The sequence below is a fragment of the Peromyscus californicus genome, unplaced genomic scaffold (assembly GCF_007827085.1).
Source record: "Peromyscus californicus insignis strain IS unplaced genomic scaffold, ASM782708v3 Scaffold_4__1_contigs__length_199733344, whole genome shotgun sequence".
Taxonomy (NCBI): Eukaryota; Metazoa; Chordata; class Mammalia; order Rodentia; family Cricetidae; genus Peromyscus; species Peromyscus californicus.
Window position 1 is genome coordinate 137,805,894 of NW_026294562.1, and position 19,915 is coordinate 137,825,808.

The window sequence follows — 19,915 nt, forward strand, 5'->3', positions numbered from 1 at the left end:
TTCACCAAATCCCTCCCGTCTGGGCTCAGGGAACTTTGAAGAAGAGGAGGCAGAAAGATTGTAACATCCAGAGAAACTGTCTTCCAGATACAACAGGACTGATCCACATATGAACTCACAGAGACCATGGCAGCGTGCATAGACCTGCACAGAGCCAAACCTCACAGAATCCCAGCACTGAGATGGGGCAGTAGACATGAGCTCCCATCCCCAACCAAGAAGCTGTCTCCACTTGATAACTATTAGAAAGGGGTATAGAAATCACACTTAAGGTCAGCCCATACCCAGCAGTAGATGGGCAAAAAATGAACTCATTAGTATCTTAGGGGATTTTTTTTTAAACCTTACTGGTCTTTTGCTTGTATATTATGGCTTCTGGTTTTGAGGTTGTACGGATTTTGTTTGCTTGCTTGTGTGTGTGTGTCTGTGTGTATCTGCGTTTCTCATGTTCTTTCCTAGTTTCTTTTTTTGTTGTTGTTGGATAGTTTATTTTGCTGTATCATTGTTTGTTGTTTTTATTTATCTGTTTGTTTAAGAGAGAAGAAAAGTGTGCAGTTGGAAGGGTTAGGAGGTAGGGAAGATCTGTGAGGAGATGGAGGGCAACCATGATCAGAATTTATTCTGTGAAAATAACTTTATTTTAATTAAAAAAAAATGTTAGGAATATTATATAATTTTTAGCTTCCTCATTAGTATCTACTGATAAATATAAATGATCATGTCATATCTCTTCCTTGTTTATCTTAACAGTGAGGCAACATATTAAAGACTTACTAACATTAAATTATATTTGTATTCTTAGGAAATCTAAATTTCTTATTGAAGACATTACAAAGTTGTATTGAGATTTTTTTGGTATTTTATGGTTTTTAAATAATAGAAGTAACATCATTCTCTAAGGGTTTCTGTTCTTTAGGATTTCTTTAGAAACTGCTTTTACAAACTTTATAGCATTAGTTAGGTAGCCTCTATCTTTAAAAGTGTCTGTTATCCCATAGACACCCTCACCAGATATTACAGGTTGTTATCATTGCTTCTGGTTACCTTCCAGAACTTGATAGCAAGATCCCATTGCTGAAAAGACCATGAGTCAAGGAGAAATGAAGCTGGTACTGACCTGGAAGCTTCATCCCTACTGGCTAGCTCTCACAGAGCTGGAAGGCTCTGTACACACTACCAGGGAAGAAAGCTAATCACGTCCTACCCACTGGGAATCCCGTGAGCTACAGTAATGACTGGTCTGACAAGACAAGCCCACTGGTGTGATAGTAACATGAATATTTATTGTAGTAACCAACACTTTCTGATTGGATTTAAGGCTAGCTTCACAAGATGAAACTTTTGTTCTTGTGCTTGGTACTGGGCCCAAACCCATGGCTGGCTAGGTCATAGGCCTTCAGGGATAACCCAATACATCTGCTAAGTGGACATAGTATCAAACTGCCCCCAAGGCATTTTTATGCTTATAGATTAGTACATCTTTCAAACCTTATCACAGAAGCTTCTTTTTACAGTAGAGATTGTGGAGCGCTCATCTCTAAAGGGGACATTTACATCATATTCTCTTTCTCCAAGACTTAGAGATCATTGCAGAAAAAGGGGAAGAAAAATTGTAAGAGCCAGAGGTGGTTGGCATCTGCAGTGAAACAGTACTTGCTAGACATGCTAGACATGTTGCCTGTGTGACCTCACAGTGGCTGTGACTGTTTGCACAAGACCTGTGTAAGATCAAGCCAACCAAAATCCCAGCATGGGTGGGGGAGGAGCTTATAAAGTCCCACCCCTAGCTGAGGAGCTACTGGCCATTGATGTCTATGGGGGCAAATAGAGCCAGTTTTCTTCAGGGATGAGGCTTCTGAGAGGCTACCTACACTTCATTAGGTGGTCCTACACCCATGTACATACAGGTGACCCTGAGAGGACTCAGTGGCTTTAAAAAGCAGCCCATGCATTTGGGAGGGAAGAAAGGTGCAAGGATATGGGAAGAATTGGAGGGGAGTGAATGAGGGTGGATTTGATTGATTAAAATACATTATACACAGGTATGGAATTCTCAACAAAAAAGAAAATTAATTTTTTAAAAATATGATAAGCATAGGCTGGGGAGATGGCTCCATGGATAGAATGCTTGGCTGTGAAGTGTGAGGACTGAGTTTGGATCCCCAGAACTCAGGTAAAAGCTGGGCAGGCATCATACCTGCCTGTAATCCTAGAGACAGGAGATTTCCCCAAGTCTAGCTGGTTAGATAAAGTAGTTATAATCAGCAAGCTCCAGGTTCAGTGAGAGATCCTGTCTCAATAAACACAGTGGAGAGCAACTGAGGAAGACGTGTGAGGACAACCTCTTGCCTGCACACACCCACACACGTAGGAAAACACAGCTTCCCCCCATTAGCATGTAAATTTTTTTAAAGGTTGTATGACCTTTTATATGATTCATCCAACTCATCTAAGATTTTGGTGAGTTGTGTAGAGTACTTATTCATGGAAAACATTGCCCAATTTTGTGTTAATCTAGATCTAAAAGTTTTCACAGAGTGACCAAAGTATCATAAACTACTACAGACCCGCTGTACTTACTTCCATTCCCAGAAGTTTAAGCGCCTTTGGCTGCATAATGAAGAAGCAGGAAAAGAAAGAAGTTTACTCAGGTAACTGTGAGTACTGTGTTAATGAAGTCAAATACTTTGTATCACCACTAGTTAATAACAATATCCAAGTGAGGAAATGCCTTCAAATGGAAACCACTTCTGTCAGCAGAAGTCAGTTTGGAAAGACGTACAGACACACAGCCCTCCTTGTAAGTAGAACCGAACAAATTTCCCAGCAGAGATTGTGGAGTAGGAGTGAGGAATACCTCCCACAGAGCTGAGGTTCACATGACTGGGGTTTTGAAGGGCTGGAGCAACAAGAAGCATTACGGCAGGTCAGGAATTAACTTTGATTATGGTAGAGGAATACGACCTATTGTGGTAGGGTGGGGATGGCTTGCCACAGCTGTCTTGGATTCCTTGGCTGTACCATGAGTTTGGCTATGATTGTTTGACCAGCAGGGAGCCCTGGATTTGGGGGTGGGGTGGCAACAGATGTTTTTCATGCCCCATGCTTTAGAAGATGACAGCTGCTCCAGTGATCTGTAGGAGGACAGGTTGAGAGAGTAGACATGGGACCCAGGAGGAAGGCTATTGTGGGGAAAGAGGGAGGCAGACATGCTTGACGGGTTGCACTGACTGAGCCGGTAGTAAGAGGTGATATGCATGGCTGCACATGGAGCTGGGAGGCCTCACACTGGGGATCAGGGCAGAGGTAGCGTGGGTGTACTCGGGGACACATGGCGTGAAGAGTTGGGTTCTGCACAGGTAGACTTATCGGGAAGCACATCAAGGAACCACATGCCATTCTGGGAGACACAGGACACTGCGTGTCTGCTGATCTCTACCCTCTTAGGGCCAAACAAGTTGTTGTAGAGAGTCCGGAAACTTTTACGAGTGTAGTTGCATCGGTAGGCGCCTCCCATGAGATACTCCAGCACTAGCCCTATGTCGATGAGGCTGATGTGATAATCTGGTGGAAGGTTGCTCTGTAAAAAAAGAAGTTCACTGTGAAGACATCATCCCACAAGTCAGGCACATGTCATCACCCCGGTAGCAACTTGGCTGTTACTATAACAACCAAGTTCGGTCTGTTACCATATGATGTGCAGGGATGGCAGGTTAAACCACATTCCAAAAATTGGCATAAGCTCTCCCATTGAGAAGAAAGAGTTAGACACCCAGTCACCACAGAGTCTATGGCACACTCATGGCCAGAGAGAATGGTTTGTAGCTGGTATGTGGAGGTGGAGGAAGCTGTGTGGTGCCGGTGGACTATAAGCAGATTTATTTGTATGACACATACCCTTGATAGCCCTTTGGAGAGGGGAAGCTAGCCTCAGGGAGGGGCCAAGTTTCATTAGGGAAGTGGGTCTCATGGGAATCCATAGGAAGCCCACGTATTTTTCAGGACTGGAGCCTCTCTGGCGAAAGTTTAAATGGGACTCAGTGACTCTGGGGGACACTGGATCCTCAGTAAAAACACAACCAGCAGCTGTCTGGTATGACAGAGAGCTACCAAAGGGACTGAATCTTATCACTGTGGAAGAGGGTCTGCTGGGACAGAGTCCCAGTGGTGAGAAGAAATGGCCTGAAGAGAGGCATCCCCTGCATTGTGCTTACACATCCACATTCTAGACAGGCTGACACATCATTGTGTCAATTGATATTCTAATAGCTGGAATGATTTGGTACACTGGGATCTATTGAATGTCATTTTTGTAAGCAGACTAGCTACACTGGCTGAATCCTTTGCTCATGAAATCTGTATTTCTTCAGATTCTATTATGATCATTGACTATGTTGGGTGTTTTTTACTCTTGGGACTTTTCAGTGCTGAGGATTGACCTCAGGGTTTCATATACTGTAGGAATGCATTCTGCTGTTGAGTTACATCCCAGCCCAAAGATTCCTTATTGGTAACAAGGAGCTGTATGCTGGGGGAGGGGGAGGGATGAAGCTGTGAAGAGCAGCGCACAGCATCATGTGGAACTCACAGGAATGTCTGAGATGCCTAGGTGGGCTTCCAGGAGACGATGATATAGGAGCAGTGGAGCAGGGATGATGGATAGAAAGAGAAAGAGCAAGTGCTGTGAGACAGAACACAGTCTCCCAGGGCTCCTCCCCACATTCAGGTGGGTTGGCTTAGAGTATGGTGGAACGTGGTGGGAGGGAGTAGGGGTCACGGGCATGGGCCAGGCCCATTGGGAATTTATGTGTATTCGAACAAGCTTAAACTTCAGGTTGCAGCCATGGAACAATTTGGGGGTGATGATTATGAACAGGGAATCAAGTGGGAGATGGGAGGACTGTAGGAGAAGGGGAGATTATTGAAGTCATTCAGCTGGGAAGTGGTTGGGCTTGAACTTGGACAGCTCTCACTTCGAAAGTTTACACTTCCTAATCTTTCTCCCACCTGGATCTTGAGGGAGGGAGCAGACTTCTTGTGTGTGTAACAAGGCTCTGGACCAGAGAGTCTCTGAGGTCCTCAGTTCCCAGATCCACTGATTCTATTCTGCTCTGTAGAAATCATATTCTCGTATTCTTAGAGCTGAATATTGATAAGAAATATGACCAGACCATCCAGGACTCTGACCCAAAGCCCCACTCTCTCATTCTAGAGAGATAGATTGCTCCTATGAGAACCTGATCTCATCTCTAACTTGTGATGACAAGACACAAGAGATCCCAGGGTAGGACTGAATGAGCAAGACCCCACAGGAACACAGGCTGTCCATAGTGGGGAGCCCTGGAGAATGAGGAGAGCGGTTCCCCTTAGAAATGAGGGAACTGCAAAGGCTGAGAACCTCTGATGCAATGCCCAGGACACACAGGCCTCCTGAGGAGCCTCCTGTTGGTACTTGTGGAGTCACGTTGGTGCTACACTATAATCCCGCAGCATCAGTGTGCTCCTGGGCTGTGACAAAGCTTATTCTACCTCCCTGCTACTTCAAATTTTAGTTTTGCTTTTTGTATGTATGTATGTATGTATGTATGTATGTATGTTTGTTTGGCATGCATGCATGTGTGTATTTGTGTTTGTATGTGTAGGTACACATGCATGCATGTGTGTGCATGCCTGTGGAGACCTGAAGTTGACAAGTCTGGTGTCTTTCTCAGCTTCTCTCTACCTTATGTATTGAAGTAGAGGCTAAAATGAACCTAGAGCTTGCCAGCTTAGTTCACGGATTCTCTGTCTCTACCTCTGGCAGGCTAGGGTTACGAGGTGGGGGCACCATGACCATCCTGCTTAGATTTTTTTAAAAACAATTTTATATATTTAGTGTGTGTGTGCGCGCGCGCGTGTGCATGTGTGTGTGTGTGTGTGCGTGCGTGCGTGCGTGCGTGCGTGCGTGCGTGTGTGTGTGTGTGTGTGCATGTGCGCACGCGCACGCATGCCACAGTGCAGCTATAAAGGTCAGAGGAAAACATGTAGCAGTCACTTCTCTTCTACTGTATGAGTCCCAGAGATCAAACTCAGGTACTCAAACTTATCAGCAAGCACCTTTACCTGCTGAGTCCTCTCACAGGACCTCACCTAGCATTTACTGGATGCTAGAAATCCAAACTCCAGTTCCAAGCACTTACAGCCTCTCCCTTTATTCTTCTCTTCTTAAAGTAATAAATAAACTCTTGCTATGGACAGAGGAAGTAATTGTTCCCTGTGTCTCAAATAATGTTCCCTGTCTCAAATAAAAAGGTAACACATGTCACAAACAGAAGATTGTTCTCCAAACTATTTTAGCGATGGATGCTAGCAGGTACAGGGCAGATGGACTCACCTTCTTTACATCCCTCACCAGCAGATGAAGGGTGTTTGGTGGACCCAGTCTCTGAAAGGGAAGCAGTCAGCCACAATAAGTATGGTTGGCTCTTCAACTCTTGAGCAAAATTCTGCCCCACTGAATTGTGGGATTTGTAATGTACTACTGACTCATTTATTTTCTAAGACACCTGGCTGTGGTCCCCACATTCAAATGTGTGTGAAATACTTTGGATAGTTTCAGTGTTCTTGCAGTGTTGAATATCTGCATGTTTTACACCGTGTCTTAGAATGCCAGAAGAAGAAGTAAGTTTCCAAAACTTAAATTGCACTAGTGTAGGCAAAGCAGATTTCATCCAAACCCTTCCTGTTCTGACACAGCACAGCTCCTACCTGTTAATATTTGTTTTCCCAAGCAACAGTTGACTAATAACCCTGGTGACTGTTCAGTCTGCAGCTGCCTTAGGACAGGAGGGCCTCTTGCTTCACAAGCATAGGATGTAAATGCAGACTTGCAGGGGTTCATCTGGTCATTTTTAGACTTTTCTCTGTCGCACAAGTAACACATGAGTCGTCACGAGACACTGGATCTGAATCCTTTCCCCAGGCTAGTGATCCACAGTCTTTTCCTCATTTTCCACATGAGCTGCAGCTCTGGGTAAGCCCCATACCCCCAGGGAATGCCTGATGCTATGATGGTGTTTTGTGTCATGATGTTCAGTGGCTTAGGACCATCACGTACACATTTTCACCACAGAGATGGCTTTATGAAGATGTGAGCCCCATTGTACAGCGAGGGTCATCTGTCTACTCTAGCTGGAGGGACTGGCTGGCATGGCACAGTTGCTGAGAATATCAACATAGAGTGGCCAGGAGGAAGTGAGAATTAGCTACCCCCCATGGCACACTGGCCTTCCAGCTGAGGCTGCCCCAGTGAGTCTAAACTCAACTGAGCGCTTTTTGTTGTTGTTGTTGTTGCATAATATGTGTCAGTGACAGGAATATTCCGAGGGCCAGTTCGCCTCCTCCAGCCTTCTCCCTGGGATGCTCACGGTGTTGTAAAGCTCCTCCAGCCTCGGGATGGTGAGGAAGTGTTGCATGTTCACCCCGTTTTCTATCAGGAGCTTCACAAAGTCAACCCGATCTAAGACGAGAGCATCCAGCATGGCTTGTTCCAAGGCATTCACCTGCACGAAATCCAGAAGGGAGACCATGAATTGCCTCCCTGGAGACTCCAGGCAGGGGACATTCGGACACATCATGGAAAGTTCTGGAATGTTCTGAGCTGTATTCTCTGTTTGTTAACCTGGTGCTGGGCATTGAGCCCATGGTCTCACATAATGCCAAGAGCTGTACTAATGGCTGCACCTGGCCTGTGGTTCCCAGGGTTGTTTCCTTTGAATGAACGTGCCTTAACCTTCTCTCCTTTCTGCTCAGCCTGGTCCCCACATGCTCTGTCAAAGTCTGTTAGAGATTTTATGTTTTTAAAATGAGTTGAAGAAGGCTGGGGAGTTGGCTCAAAAGCTAAGAGCACTTACTGCCCTTGAAGAGGACCCAGGTTCAATTCCCAGCACTTGTATGGCAGTTTACAACCTGTTTGCCAATGCTAGCCTCAAGGGATCCAGTGCCTTCCTCCAACCTCTGTAGGCACTAGGCAAGTACGTGATGCACATACATATACACAGGCAAAACACTCATACACATAAAATAATAAAAATAAACAAAAAAATCTAACTTTTTTTTAATGAGTTGAAGACAACTATCCCAACGTTGCCCTGTTCAGTTTCTCTCTGCTGTTTCCTTGGCTGGGGGGCATCTTTTGATGGTGGTAGGACCATGTGGGCATGTCACAGGCCACTGGGTTGCTGTGTGGGTGAGTGGTCACACACTCCTAATTATGGAACAAAGGTACCACTCTGAAAGGAAGCCCTGGTCATTGCTCTCTCTGCTTGGCAGGCATGCAGACACTTGGTACAGAAGAATAAGGGAACCTGACCACATATTTACAGTTCACACAACAAAACCCTTTTGAAGATAGAGCTGGTGGTAGTATGGAGAGGGGTGATGGGTGAGTAGCAGCAGCTACCCAGCTTGGGAGGCTGGAGCCATCTGTGCATGATGTTTCTGGGTCTCCCTGCTGCTGAGACAGGCAAGCAGGCCTCTGCAGTGACAAGCGCATGCCATAATGACAACCACTCCTACTTATGAAACAGTGGTGAACACACTATTGCCACTGAAATATTGGCATCAGCCCATCAGTCCTCCATCCTGGTGGGATGAAGCAAAGGAGACTAGAGTGTCCCTTCCCTGGAGAACTAGGGCAAGGCCAGCTCTGGTCTTTGCAGTCTCAAGACACGTGAGCAAGGACTCTCCACACACCCAGTTCAGCAGCTCGATCTTCCGGGGGTCCGTTTCTTCTTCCACCTCCTCTTTCACTTTGCCTTTCTTCTTGCCTTTTCCTTTCCCTCTCCCCTTGGTGGTGGCTGTCGGTGGCTTCTTCTCCTTCTCTGTGACTTTGGTGTCCACCGGAGGGGCCAGGCTTCCCAGTGGCTGCAATCCACAGCAAGCAGTGTTGGGAAAAGGTACCAAGACTGCCACTTATTCTAAGATAAGCATGGTGGCACCCCAAACTCTATATGCACACACATGGAGTATGTACACATACCTACATCTACATGCTCACCCATGCACACATGGCATAGACTCACATATATCCACACACATGAATAGTACAAACACATGTACACATTGTAAGGTGTACGTACATGTGCACATTTACATTCATGCAAATAATGTGCACGTGGTGAGGGTGTACATACCCACGGGTAAACCTATGAACATGTGCATGAGTACACACATATCATACACCCAGGGCACATATGCACCAGCACACACAGGCATGCACACATGTACACATGCAAACTCTTGTCACCATGGCCTGGATGTCTGATGAAGAAGATCCTAATACTGTGAACCACTGTTCATCATGGGCACAAAGACTTAATTGGTCTGATGCAATGGCTGTGAGTATTTGAAGTGGATAACATGTTGATTGATGGGTATATTTTGAGGAAAAGATGCTGAGAAGTAAATCAAAAGGTACCAAAGGTGTGCTGATAGTCCTCTAATGATGGGAGAATGTGACCATGAATGAATCAGAGGTAATATATAAGAATGCAAGTCACTGTCCAGGAGGAAATGTGAGCTGGAGATTTTTGTGGCTACAGCAGCTCTAGCAGGTGCCTTGGAGCTACACAATGTGGTTGGTGGTGGATGGAGGCTTCAGAGAACATGCAGTGTGGTGATGGATGGAGGCTCCAGAGACCATGCAGTGTGGTGATGGGTGGAGGCTTCAGGGGCACATGCAGTGTGGTGATGGGTGGAGGCTTCAGGGGCACATGCAGTGTGGTGGTAGATGGAGGCTTCAGGGGCACATGCAGTGTGGTGGTAGATGGAGGCTTCAGGGGCACATGCAGTGTGGTGGTGGATGGAGCTTCAGGAACACAGGCAGTGTGGTGACAGGCTGAAGACCTCGAAGGCAGAGGGTGCTCACTCAGTGGAATAGGAGGTCAAAGAAGTGGGCCTGACCTCCCGGGAAGTGTGGAGTGTGGGGTGTGTCATGGTAACGCAGCCAGGGGCAGAAGCACTGGCCCCCTGTGAAGTCCTCTCTCCACCGCCTTCCTCCCACCTCTTCCGCTCTTGGGTCATCCCTAGTCCCTCCTCTTCTCTTTCCTCTACTTGCTTTGCTGTGTCTTTCTGTCCATTGTTCTGGCTTTGGTCACTGGTGACAATGCTGGTGCCCAGGTCCTGGGCATTACTCGGCCCCCTTCATGTCAATCAAGCTCTTAGTCACGTGACTCAACAACTGCTTCCTCCCTTAGCCTTCTTTACGAAGGGCACTGCAAGCTCCAGCTTTTTTTTTTTTTTTCTGTGTGGCCAGTGCTCTTCTGGGCTCTGCCCTTAGCCCCTGTCACTTTGATTTTGCTCTCTCCCTCAGCAGTCTTATGGACACTCACACCACCAGCCACTATTAATTCATGAACGATCTTCCCTGTCTAGTTTCAGCCCACACTCCTCCCCAGAGTTCCTTTGGTGAACTCAACACCTCTACATGCATGGCTCACAGACTCATCTGTATTAGTTAGCTTTCTGCTGTTGCAACAAAATACCGGGAGCTGGACACTGTGTGTAGCCTATGGTTTTGGAGGCTGAAACTCCAAACAATATGGGTCCGGCACTGCCCAGGGCTCCTTGCTGCATCATGACTGTGGGGGAAGGGCCACAGCGGGAGCAGCTGTGGCTGGTGAGGCAGGAAGCCAGAAAATGGGGGAGATGGGGCACCCTTGCTCCTTTTCTTTATCACAGCTTTTCCCACAGAAGCTAGCCATGGTCTGAAGAATGACAGCAATCCTTTGTGTTTGTTTGTTTTAAGATAGGACTTCTCTGTGTTGCTCTAGGTGTCCCGGAACTTGCTCTGTAGACCAGGCTGGCCCCAAATTCACAGGGATCCACCTGGCTCTACCTCCCAAGTGCTGGTATTAAAGGTGTGCTCCACCACCACCCGGCTTCAGAACCCACTTCTTAAGGCTTCTTCCATCTCAACACTGTGGTGATATTTCATTCGTGCTGAAATGTGGTGATATTTTATTTGTATGTTAATAAATAAAGTTTGCCTGAAGATCAGAGGACATAGCCAGCCCTAAACAAAAGTCAGGCAGTGGTAGCACAGGCCCTTAATCCAATCGCATGGCAGGCAGAGTCTCCGTGTGCTCAAGGACACAGCCAAGCGTGGTGACACACACCTTTTTTTTTTTTTTTTGGTTTTTTTTTTTTTTTTGAGACAGGGTTTCTCTGTGTAGCTTTGCGCCTTTTCCTGGATCTTGCTCTGTAGACCAGGCTGGCCTCGAACTCACAGAGATCCACCTGCCTCTGCCTCCCGAGTGCTGGGATTAAAGGCGTGCGCCACCACCGCCCAGCTTGTGACACACACCTTTAATCCCAGTACCAACCGTAGAGACCTGGAGGTCTGTATAGACAGGCAGTGACAAGGAAGTGAGGTAGCTGGGCTAAGAGCCAATGAGAAGGAGAACAGGAAAGCAATAGAGGCACAGGTTAGACAGGAAGAAGCTGGTTCTCTTGGGAAGCTATGGTGGTATGGTGAGCTAAGGTTAGCTGGTGGCTATTCCTATTTCCCTGATCTCTACGGCTTTCACCCCTGTATCTGGCTCTGTGTTTCTATTAAATGAGACTGTTTAGAAATTTGTCTACACAACACTACTGTTCTGGGCACAAAGCTTCTAGCAGGTGAACCTTGGGGAACAAACCAGAGTCGTTAGGATGCCTATTATTAAAACAAGCAAACAACAAAGGTCTGTAATTACAGTTTCAGGAGATCTGATGTCCTCTTCTGGCCTCCATGGGCACTGTATGTACGTAGTGCACTCACATACATGCAGGCAAACACCAATATTCATAAAGTAAAAATAAATAAAAGTCTTAAAGAGTCATTCACCCTAGAAGGCTTAAAAAAAAAAAAAGGCAGAACCTTAAGCCAGGCAGTGGGTTAAGGTGCACGCCTTTAATCCCAGCACTTTGGAGGCAGGGGCAGGCAAATCTCTGCGAGTTTGAGACCAGCCTGGTCTACAAATTGAGTTCCAGGCCAACCAGGTATACACAGAGAAACCTTGTCTCAAAAAACCAAAACAAAACAAACAAATATAAACAAAAATAAACAGAAACAAAGCAAGAAGTAGAAAATGTTGCTGAGAAAAGAGTGCACCCAGGAGACATCTCCTCCAGAGCAGTCCTTTCCAGTGTTCCTCATCTCCACGAACTTATCAGCCGTGCAAGAAGTGGAACTGAGTGTCCTTGCTGATCTCTCGCTCTCTGCCTCCCTCCGTGATTAGCCCATCCTTATATGCAGTCATGTTCCATGCCCAGAACTGCTTGATTCCATCCCGTTTTTGCTTTGTTTTTTGTCTCTGCTCTAGGTCCAAATGCTTTTCCTCATCTGGGTCACTTTAATATTCCATTAGAGGGTTACACAGCTGCTGCAGATGGTCCCCTCCCAGTGTTTCTGAAACAAAAAGCCCAACACAGCCTGGAGTAGATGAAGAAAGTATATAATGCTCTCTACAGACACCTGCACTCAGATGCACACACACACACACACACACACACACACACAGAGAGAGAGAGAGAGAGAGAGAGAGAGAGAGAGAGAGAGAGAGAGAGAGAGAGAATGTAGTAGCAATAATAATGATACTGTCTAAAGAGTAAAGGCAACCTATAGGACAGCGGTTCTCAACCTTCCTAATGCTATGATCCTTTAATACAGTTCCTCATGTTGTGCTAACCCCCAACCATAAAATTATTTTGTTGCTACTTTATAACTGCAATTTTGCTACTGTTAATGAATCACAATGTAAATATCCAATATGCAAGATATCTGATCTGTGGCCCCCAAAGAGGTCACGGCCCACAGGTTGAGAACCACTGCTATAAGATGAGGGAATACGTCGCAAATCAAAAATATGAAAAAGGATTAATGCTCAGAATGTATGGAGAACTCCTAAAACTCAACAGCAAAAATCCAATTCAAAAATAAGCAAAAGACTGAATAGATATTTCTCTGTGGTGATTTATTGTGTATCAAATAAAGCTTGCCTGAGGATCAGAGGACAGAGCCACTAGATTAAACATAGATACCAGGCAGTAGTGGAACACACCTTTAATCTTTGCACTGGGGAGACAGAGATCCAAATGGATCTCTATGAGTTCAAGGCCATTACATGAGATTGACTCAGTCTAGGAGAGAAACAGAGCCAGGCAGTGGTGGCACACACCTTTAATCCTAGTACTTGGGAGTCACACGCCTTTAATCCCAGCACTTGGGATTTCATGCCTTTGACTCCAGTATTTAGGAAGCACACACGCCATTAACCCCAGCACTAGGAAGGAAGTGAAATGGCTGGGTGGGGAAAAGCATGTAAGGTGTGAGGAGACAGGAAGTAGGGCCTTTTGGCTAAGGACTTAGAGGATTTGTGGAGATAGGATCCCGCCTTCCATTTGGCCTGAGGATTCGGTAGTCATGAGAAGTTTCTCTAGCGGCTTGTTCCTTTGTCTCTCTGATTTTTCAGCATTTACTCCAATATCTGGCTCTGGTTTTTTTTTTTATTAAGACTATTTAGGAATTCATGCAACATTTATCCAAAGAATTACACAAGTGGACAGCACAGATGCTCACCACAAGGGATCACGAAGGAAACACAAACTAAAATCAGCCAAGATGCCATCCCAACACACTAGGATGGCTATTATGAAAAACTAAAACAGTAGAAAATAGTACATGTTTTTGAAAAAGTAGAGGAATTAGAACATTGGCACTTCGGCTGCAGATATGAAATTGTGAAAACGTTATTGAAAAGATTATGATGACTCCCAAAAAACATTAAACAGAATTTTGCATAATTAGGTGAATTATGACAGAAATTCACTTCTGGATATGTTCCCAAAGGAATTTAAGCAAGACTCAAATGGATACCTGCACATCCACATTCATAACAGTGCCACTCCCGATGGCTAGTATTCACCATGGATGGATGGATGGATGGATGGATGGATGGATGAATAAGCAGGGCCAACACACACAAAGTGGGACTTTTTCTTTTTTTTCTCTTTTTTCTCAAGAAAGGGTCTCCCTGTGTAACCCTGCTGTCCTAGAACTCACTTTGTAGACCAGACTGGTCTCAACCTCACAGTGCTCCACCAGCTTCTGCCTCCTGAGTGCCAGGATTAAAGATGTGCTTCATTATACTAGGCCTAAAGTGGAACATTTTTCAGTCTTAAGAAAGAACAGCCAGGCATGGTGACACATGACTTTAGTATTAGCACTTGAGAGGCAGAGGCTGGAGGATCTCTGAGTTAGAGGCCAGTCTGGTCTACAGTGTGAGTTTCCAGGGCATCCAGGACTTCACAGAGAAGCCCTATCTTGAGAAACAAAAAGACAAGAGAGGGAAAAGAGAGAGAGAGAGAGAAAGAAAGAAAGAAAGAAAAAGAAAGAAAGAAAGAAAGAAAGAAAGAAAGAAAGAAAGAAAGAAAGAAAGAAAGAAAGAAAGAAAGAAAGAAAGAAATGAAGTTAGAAAGGAAGGAAGGAAGGAAAGAAGGAAGGAAGGAAGGAAGGAAAGAAGGAAGGAAAGAAGGAAGGAAGGGAGGAAGGAAGGGAGGGAGAAAGAAAGATAAGAAGGAGACCATTCTGACACATTGCACATCCAGAATGGAGGGGTCTTGAGGACACTGTGCTAAGTGGAAGAAGCCAGCCACCCAAGGATAAACTCCATGCTTCCATTAATGGGAGCCTCTGAGCCAGAACTGCACAGCTAAGCCACCCCCAAGTTCCTGACCCTCAGAAATGGTACAGGATAACAAATATTGTTGCTTAAAAAAAATTCTGTGTATCCCCCAGCTTCTAGGTCCCAGCATTCAGTCCTGGATTTTGTTTGCAGGAATCAGCAGCGCACAGCCTGGCCAGCTTTCAGCTGAGTCACCCCCTTCTCACTTTGTAGTCCAGTCATAACGCTCCCTTTTCACATTGCTTGTTTTGCCCATCCCTTTCTTGTCTCTTTCTGTTCCAGGTGCCCTTCCTCCTGGGTGGAAGCCAGCATCTCTCTGTTCACCACCCATACTCAGTGTCCACTCCATGTTTCCAGCAATGTCCTTCCTGGTATTCCATTACGAATTAGCGCCCTATATTCTCTCTCACGCAAGCACATTTTCTGTCTTAGCTCTTCTTTTTTTTTTTTTTTTTTTGGTTTTTCGAGACAGGGTTTCTCTGTGTAGCTTTGTGCCTTTTCCTGGAACTCACTTGGTAGCCCAGGCTGGCCTCGAACTCACAGAGATCCGCCTGGCTCTGCCTCCCGAGTGCTGGGATTAAAGGCGTGCGCCACCACCGCCCGGCCCTTAGCTCTTCTTATAACTTGGAATCCAAAAATTGTCTACTATTTTGTTCCCTACCAGCTTCCTTCGTCTTTCCATCCCCCACCCCCACATCTGCCCCCGGCGTTACAGGTTTTCGTGATTCTGCTCTCTTTATGTCTTTGTCCCCAGCACATGAAACAAGAGCCCCAGACAGAACGCTTTCTGAATGAATGAGTGAGTCAGTATGCAGTTTTGGAAACACGTTTAGCAAGTGTGGAGTGGCGGCCGTTCTCTGCTGCAGCTTCTGGCCTTGCAGTTGTGGGGCGTGGAGAAGGCACAAGGGGTGTGACCGCCATAGGAAACGAGCTTCTCCTTGCTCAGATGAGCTCACCTACTCTGCTTCCTGGCTAACATCTGGGATTCCAAGAGCACTGTGGGCCACTTCAGAGGAATAGCTTGTAGCCTGGGCTGGTAGAGGAGGGGTTTCTGAGGAGGGGCCTCAGGGGCTGTCCAGAAGAGGGCAGCTGATGGGTGGATGTTTACACTTTAATTGTTGAAACTCTACACTAGATGTCATAATAGGTTAAAATGGAATGTTAGGGGGAAATCCCAGAGAGCAAGAGAAAAATGGTAGCCTAGAGAGAGACCAGGTTATTGGTGGCACTTGCTTCAGCCACAAGGAAAATCAGGTGATGACATAATTGGACTCTTACAAACGCCGATAGGGTTGTGACATGGTAGACTAAACCTAGCAAGGTAAAAGGTAACAAGGAAGAGAGTAGCAAGGCCCTGGGTGCCTGCTGCCTGGCCCTAGAATAGCCACTCTGTCCCCAGAGCTGTGGAATGAGGGATTTGTGTAGCAGGTGGTGTGTATGCCAGAACTCTTGGGGGATTTTTGCAGGTGGGTTAATAGGGGTGAAATGATTCTGTTTCTGGGCTGGGGGGATGAATAGAGCCAGCACAAGGCAGGTGATAGTCATCTGTGCTGTGCAGGTGAGATCACATCCAACATAGGGTATTACATTGTAGGTACCACAGCTTTAAAGGGATGTGGGTTGGCATGGACCACATCCATAAAGAGCAAAGTTTGCTTCAAACTTCAAATACAGGCTGAGCAATTATTGCTAGCAATAGTGTCTCTGACATTCCTTTGGGATCCTTGTGTGGCTTTCTAGCCTGTCACTGGATTATGGTCTAGTTTTTAGAGCAAAGGAGTTGCTTTGTTTGAAGGAGTGTCTTAAGGATGCCTGAGTCACTCACCACACATGCTAAGTGTGTGTGCTCTTTATGGTTGCCTGTGTGTGCACATACACACCGTTTGCCCTACACCACAACACACACAATCTTCCAACCACACACATACTGTGTGTCTTTCATATACATTTTCACAGCCATAAACATACAAAATATCCCTCAATAAAAACACACATACACTTGCCAGTCACACACATGCACACATACACATATACCTGCCTCCACACATCATACCACAAACACATCATATAGCACATACATAACAGACACTATTCTACAGATGTGACAAGCATGAAAGTTACATGTGTCCATTCTCTCAAGTTCACACACACACATACACACACACACACACTGAGAAAGAGAGAGAGAGATACATGTTATAAACCCATATACACCACACATGTTAAACTACATCCTTGTATCACAATCCATATATCATAAGTCACATATGCTGCACACACGCTGTGCACAGACTTGTTGCATACAATACTTTAAACCATACCACAGATACTAGAGCAAAGATACCACATACAACGGTCACATCATATAGACAACATGCATGGAGTTCTCTAGGCACCCCAAAGTTTCATGAAACAGCCTGAAAACTCAGTGCCCTGGAAGGAAACACTGTGGTTAATTTTAATGATCGATTTTCTTCTTTCAAAGAGTAAAACCCTCTTTTACCAGCAATGATGAAAGGTTTGGTGATTAGTTTCCTCGGGCAGACCCGCTCAGTGAGGAATCAGTACTGGAGCCTTTGTTTCTTTGGTTTCTTTGAAGTTAAACAGCAACATCTTCCAGTAATCTCATGGATTACCCAGATCAGAACCCAAGATCCATGTCATGATCAAGGACACACTAACATAGCACCATGCCAAGTCACGTAAACATTCTAAACAGAAAACCGTTCCACCAGGCATAGTGGCGATGGTCTTTCACCTCAGCACTTGGGAGGTGAAGGCTGGAAGGTCAGGAGTTCAAGACCTGTCTTGCCTCCATAGCACCTTCTTGGCCAGCCTGGACTATACGAGACCCTGTCTCCAGAAAAACAAAAACAAAAGCAACAGAAAAAAAAAAACAAAAAACAAAAAAACGTTTTACCGGCCAGTGTGGGCCAAAGACGAAGATCTGGCTTCGTGCTATGTCAACTCGGTTCCAAGCCAGTGCCAAGCTCAGCTGATCTGGAGCCGACGCGTTGGTTCCTGGGAAAGGAAGAAGTGAGAGTGTCCTCACTTGTGTCTGGACCACCTGAGTTTGGCACGTTCTGGGGCGGGAACTTGGGCTTCCCAGGGGAACTGGTTTGGAACTAAGCACCTGCTACTTCCTCCTTTCTTGTCCCAAATGCCCACCAAAGCTAAGAACTCTGATTTTTTTTTTTTGAGGTTTCCTGAGAGGAAGCCAGAGGCAATTTCATCCCAAGCCAACTGGGCATAGTTTCCTGGAAGGGATGGAGGAGAACCTACCAATTCAATTCGTTCTTTTCTCATCTGAAAAGGAGAGAAATCTGAAACAGCCTGACATCTGCCAGGCTGGGCCGAGGACCATAGGCCCCGAAGCAGCACAGAGCACAGGGCAGCATCAAGTCTGTAGTGACCCTCCTCTTGTCACTGTGGCCCCAGACTAGCTGAGAGGCAGGGCGGAAATGCACTTCCCGCAGGGAGACCCCACCGTATCATAAGCTCCTGATCACAGCCTGTCATTAGAGGTGGGTGCAGTGTTCAGGAGTCAGACTTACATAGGACAGCTATGGATAGAAAAAGCTCTGACAAGTCGGTGACATCCAGGGGTCCCATCAACCCCGTTCCACAAAAAGCTCTCTCAGAGTCTGGTCATTCCAGCATTTCACGCTGAGGTCACCCCAGGCAACCCGGCTGGCTCAGGGTTCTTTTACCCAAAGTCCTTGGTAGGATGGGAAGGAAGCAAAGGAGCACTTGCTACTGGCAAAGCCCTTGCCAGGGAGCTCTGAGGAGACAAAAGACAGAATCGCTACTTCCCAGAAGCTCACCTTTCAGCAGGGCAGTTAAAATGGCCATCTCAACATCTTGCTGACCCTCAGCACCCATCCGAAACACAGTGACCTGGGAACAGGTGAATGGGGGAAAGACAGAATCAAGGCAACATTGAAACCAAGAGGAAGAATTGAGCTGGTTTGTTGTTTGTTTGTTTGTTTGTTTGTTTGTTTGTTTGTTTGTTTGTTTTTAAACTGAACACAAAGAGTGATGCAGTGAGCCAGAGAGCTGGTCAGACATTCACAAGAGTTTTCAGTCTCCGGGAGTTTCCGTGTTATTCTTGCTATGGAATCCTTGCCTGGACTTGGAGTTTATTCTTTATCCCACCTTGGGAGGAGGGTGCTGACCCAGGATCTTTCCTCCAATATCTAAATAGCCAACTGAGCTGGTGAACACGCGTCTAATCAGAAGGAATATGTTAACAGGGCATTTGCGAGTTTAGAACTTTGATTCTGTCGTCATAAGTGAATGAGGGGTGCCAGGGCCCCATGAAGACAGCTGCAGGAAGGAACGAGAAATGAGCCCCGCATTTGCAAAGGGAAGCGAATTTGACTTGGCAACCGCCTCTAAAGGGCTGTCGCGGCGTGTCTCTGTTCCCAGGGATTTTAAGTCTGATTTACGTTTTGCATCTCTGAGTGGAGAGACATGGTATGACATCACCTCACGTTTGCTAAGGTCTGGGAACACCTGGGACTCTCTGTGGGCTTGTTCCCCTCCCGCAGTGCACACAGGCAGCTAGTTGGGAATGAGTTTCTAAGTTGCCTTTTGGGGAGGTCAACTGAAGTATGCAGAAGTTCCTGGAGCATGTATGGCAGAGCCAGACAAGGAAACAGCTCTCTCCATGGAATGTGGTCGGAAATAAATTCAAGATACTCACGAGTTCTTTCTTCTTCATGCACTCCATGATAATTGCAAACAGCTGATGTGATTGTGACTTGCTGTAATTAAATGTTTTCTGAATGGTGACTAGGAGCTGGTCCCGCAGGGACTCGTTTATGATTCTGTTCAAAGGGAGACGGAGAGAGAAGGAAGCGAGGGAATTAGGGCAATTCCCGCGTAAACCAGACAGCTTTGCCCACCCAAATGTTTTTGATTTGTGACCGCTAATGGAAGAGTTTTGTGTACAGGAGACAAAAAGTCACCCTGGCCTAAAAGCAACATTAAAAAGTGGCCTCAGTTTAGCTCTTTGAGAGACTTATAAGGGAAAACAAAGGTGCAAGAGAGAGGATTCGGCAGAGAGGATTCGGTCAGGAACATGAGCTCCCAGGAGCTCTCACACTGACCTTGGGAACTGGAGAGGAGATCAAGAAAACTCCTTATGAGTTAGACATTTCTGAGATGTCTGAGCGGATCAAGTCAGATGTCCCCTCAGCCTAACAGAA

General features: G+C 46.0%; 1 protein-coding gene across 3 annotated transcripts in view; it reads right to left on the reverse strand.

Moving 5' to 3' along the window:
* The window catches only part of Trpm1 (transient receptor potential cation channel subfamily M member 1), a 71,266-nt gene that overhangs the window by 43,046 nt on the left and 8,305 nt on the right, over positions 1 to 19,915 (reverse strand). For 2 of the 3 annotated variants that reach the window (XM_052712374.1, XM_052712376.1), the window contains 7 exons: positions 19,411 to 19,534; positions 18,530 to 18,602; positions 17,626 to 17,726; positions 8,734 to 8,904; positions 7,407 to 7,541; positions 6,374 to 6,424; positions 3,440 to 3,580 (listed from right to left, as the gene is read on the reverse strand). In XM_052712374.1, coding sequence (XP_052568334.1) covers positions 3,440 to 3,580; positions 6,374 to 6,424; positions 7,407 to 7,541; positions 8,734 to 8,904; positions 17,626 to 17,726; positions 18,530 to 18,602; positions 19,411 to 19,534 — 796 coding nt within the window. Of the gene's footprint in view, positions 1 to 2,580; positions 3,284 to 3,439; positions 3,581 to 6,373; positions 6,425 to 7,406; positions 7,542 to 8,733; positions 8,905 to 17,625; positions 17,727 to 18,529; positions 18,603 to 19,410; positions 19,535 to 19,915 lie in introns of those variants that run through there. The other variant, XM_052712375.1, reaches the window with a different exon arrangement.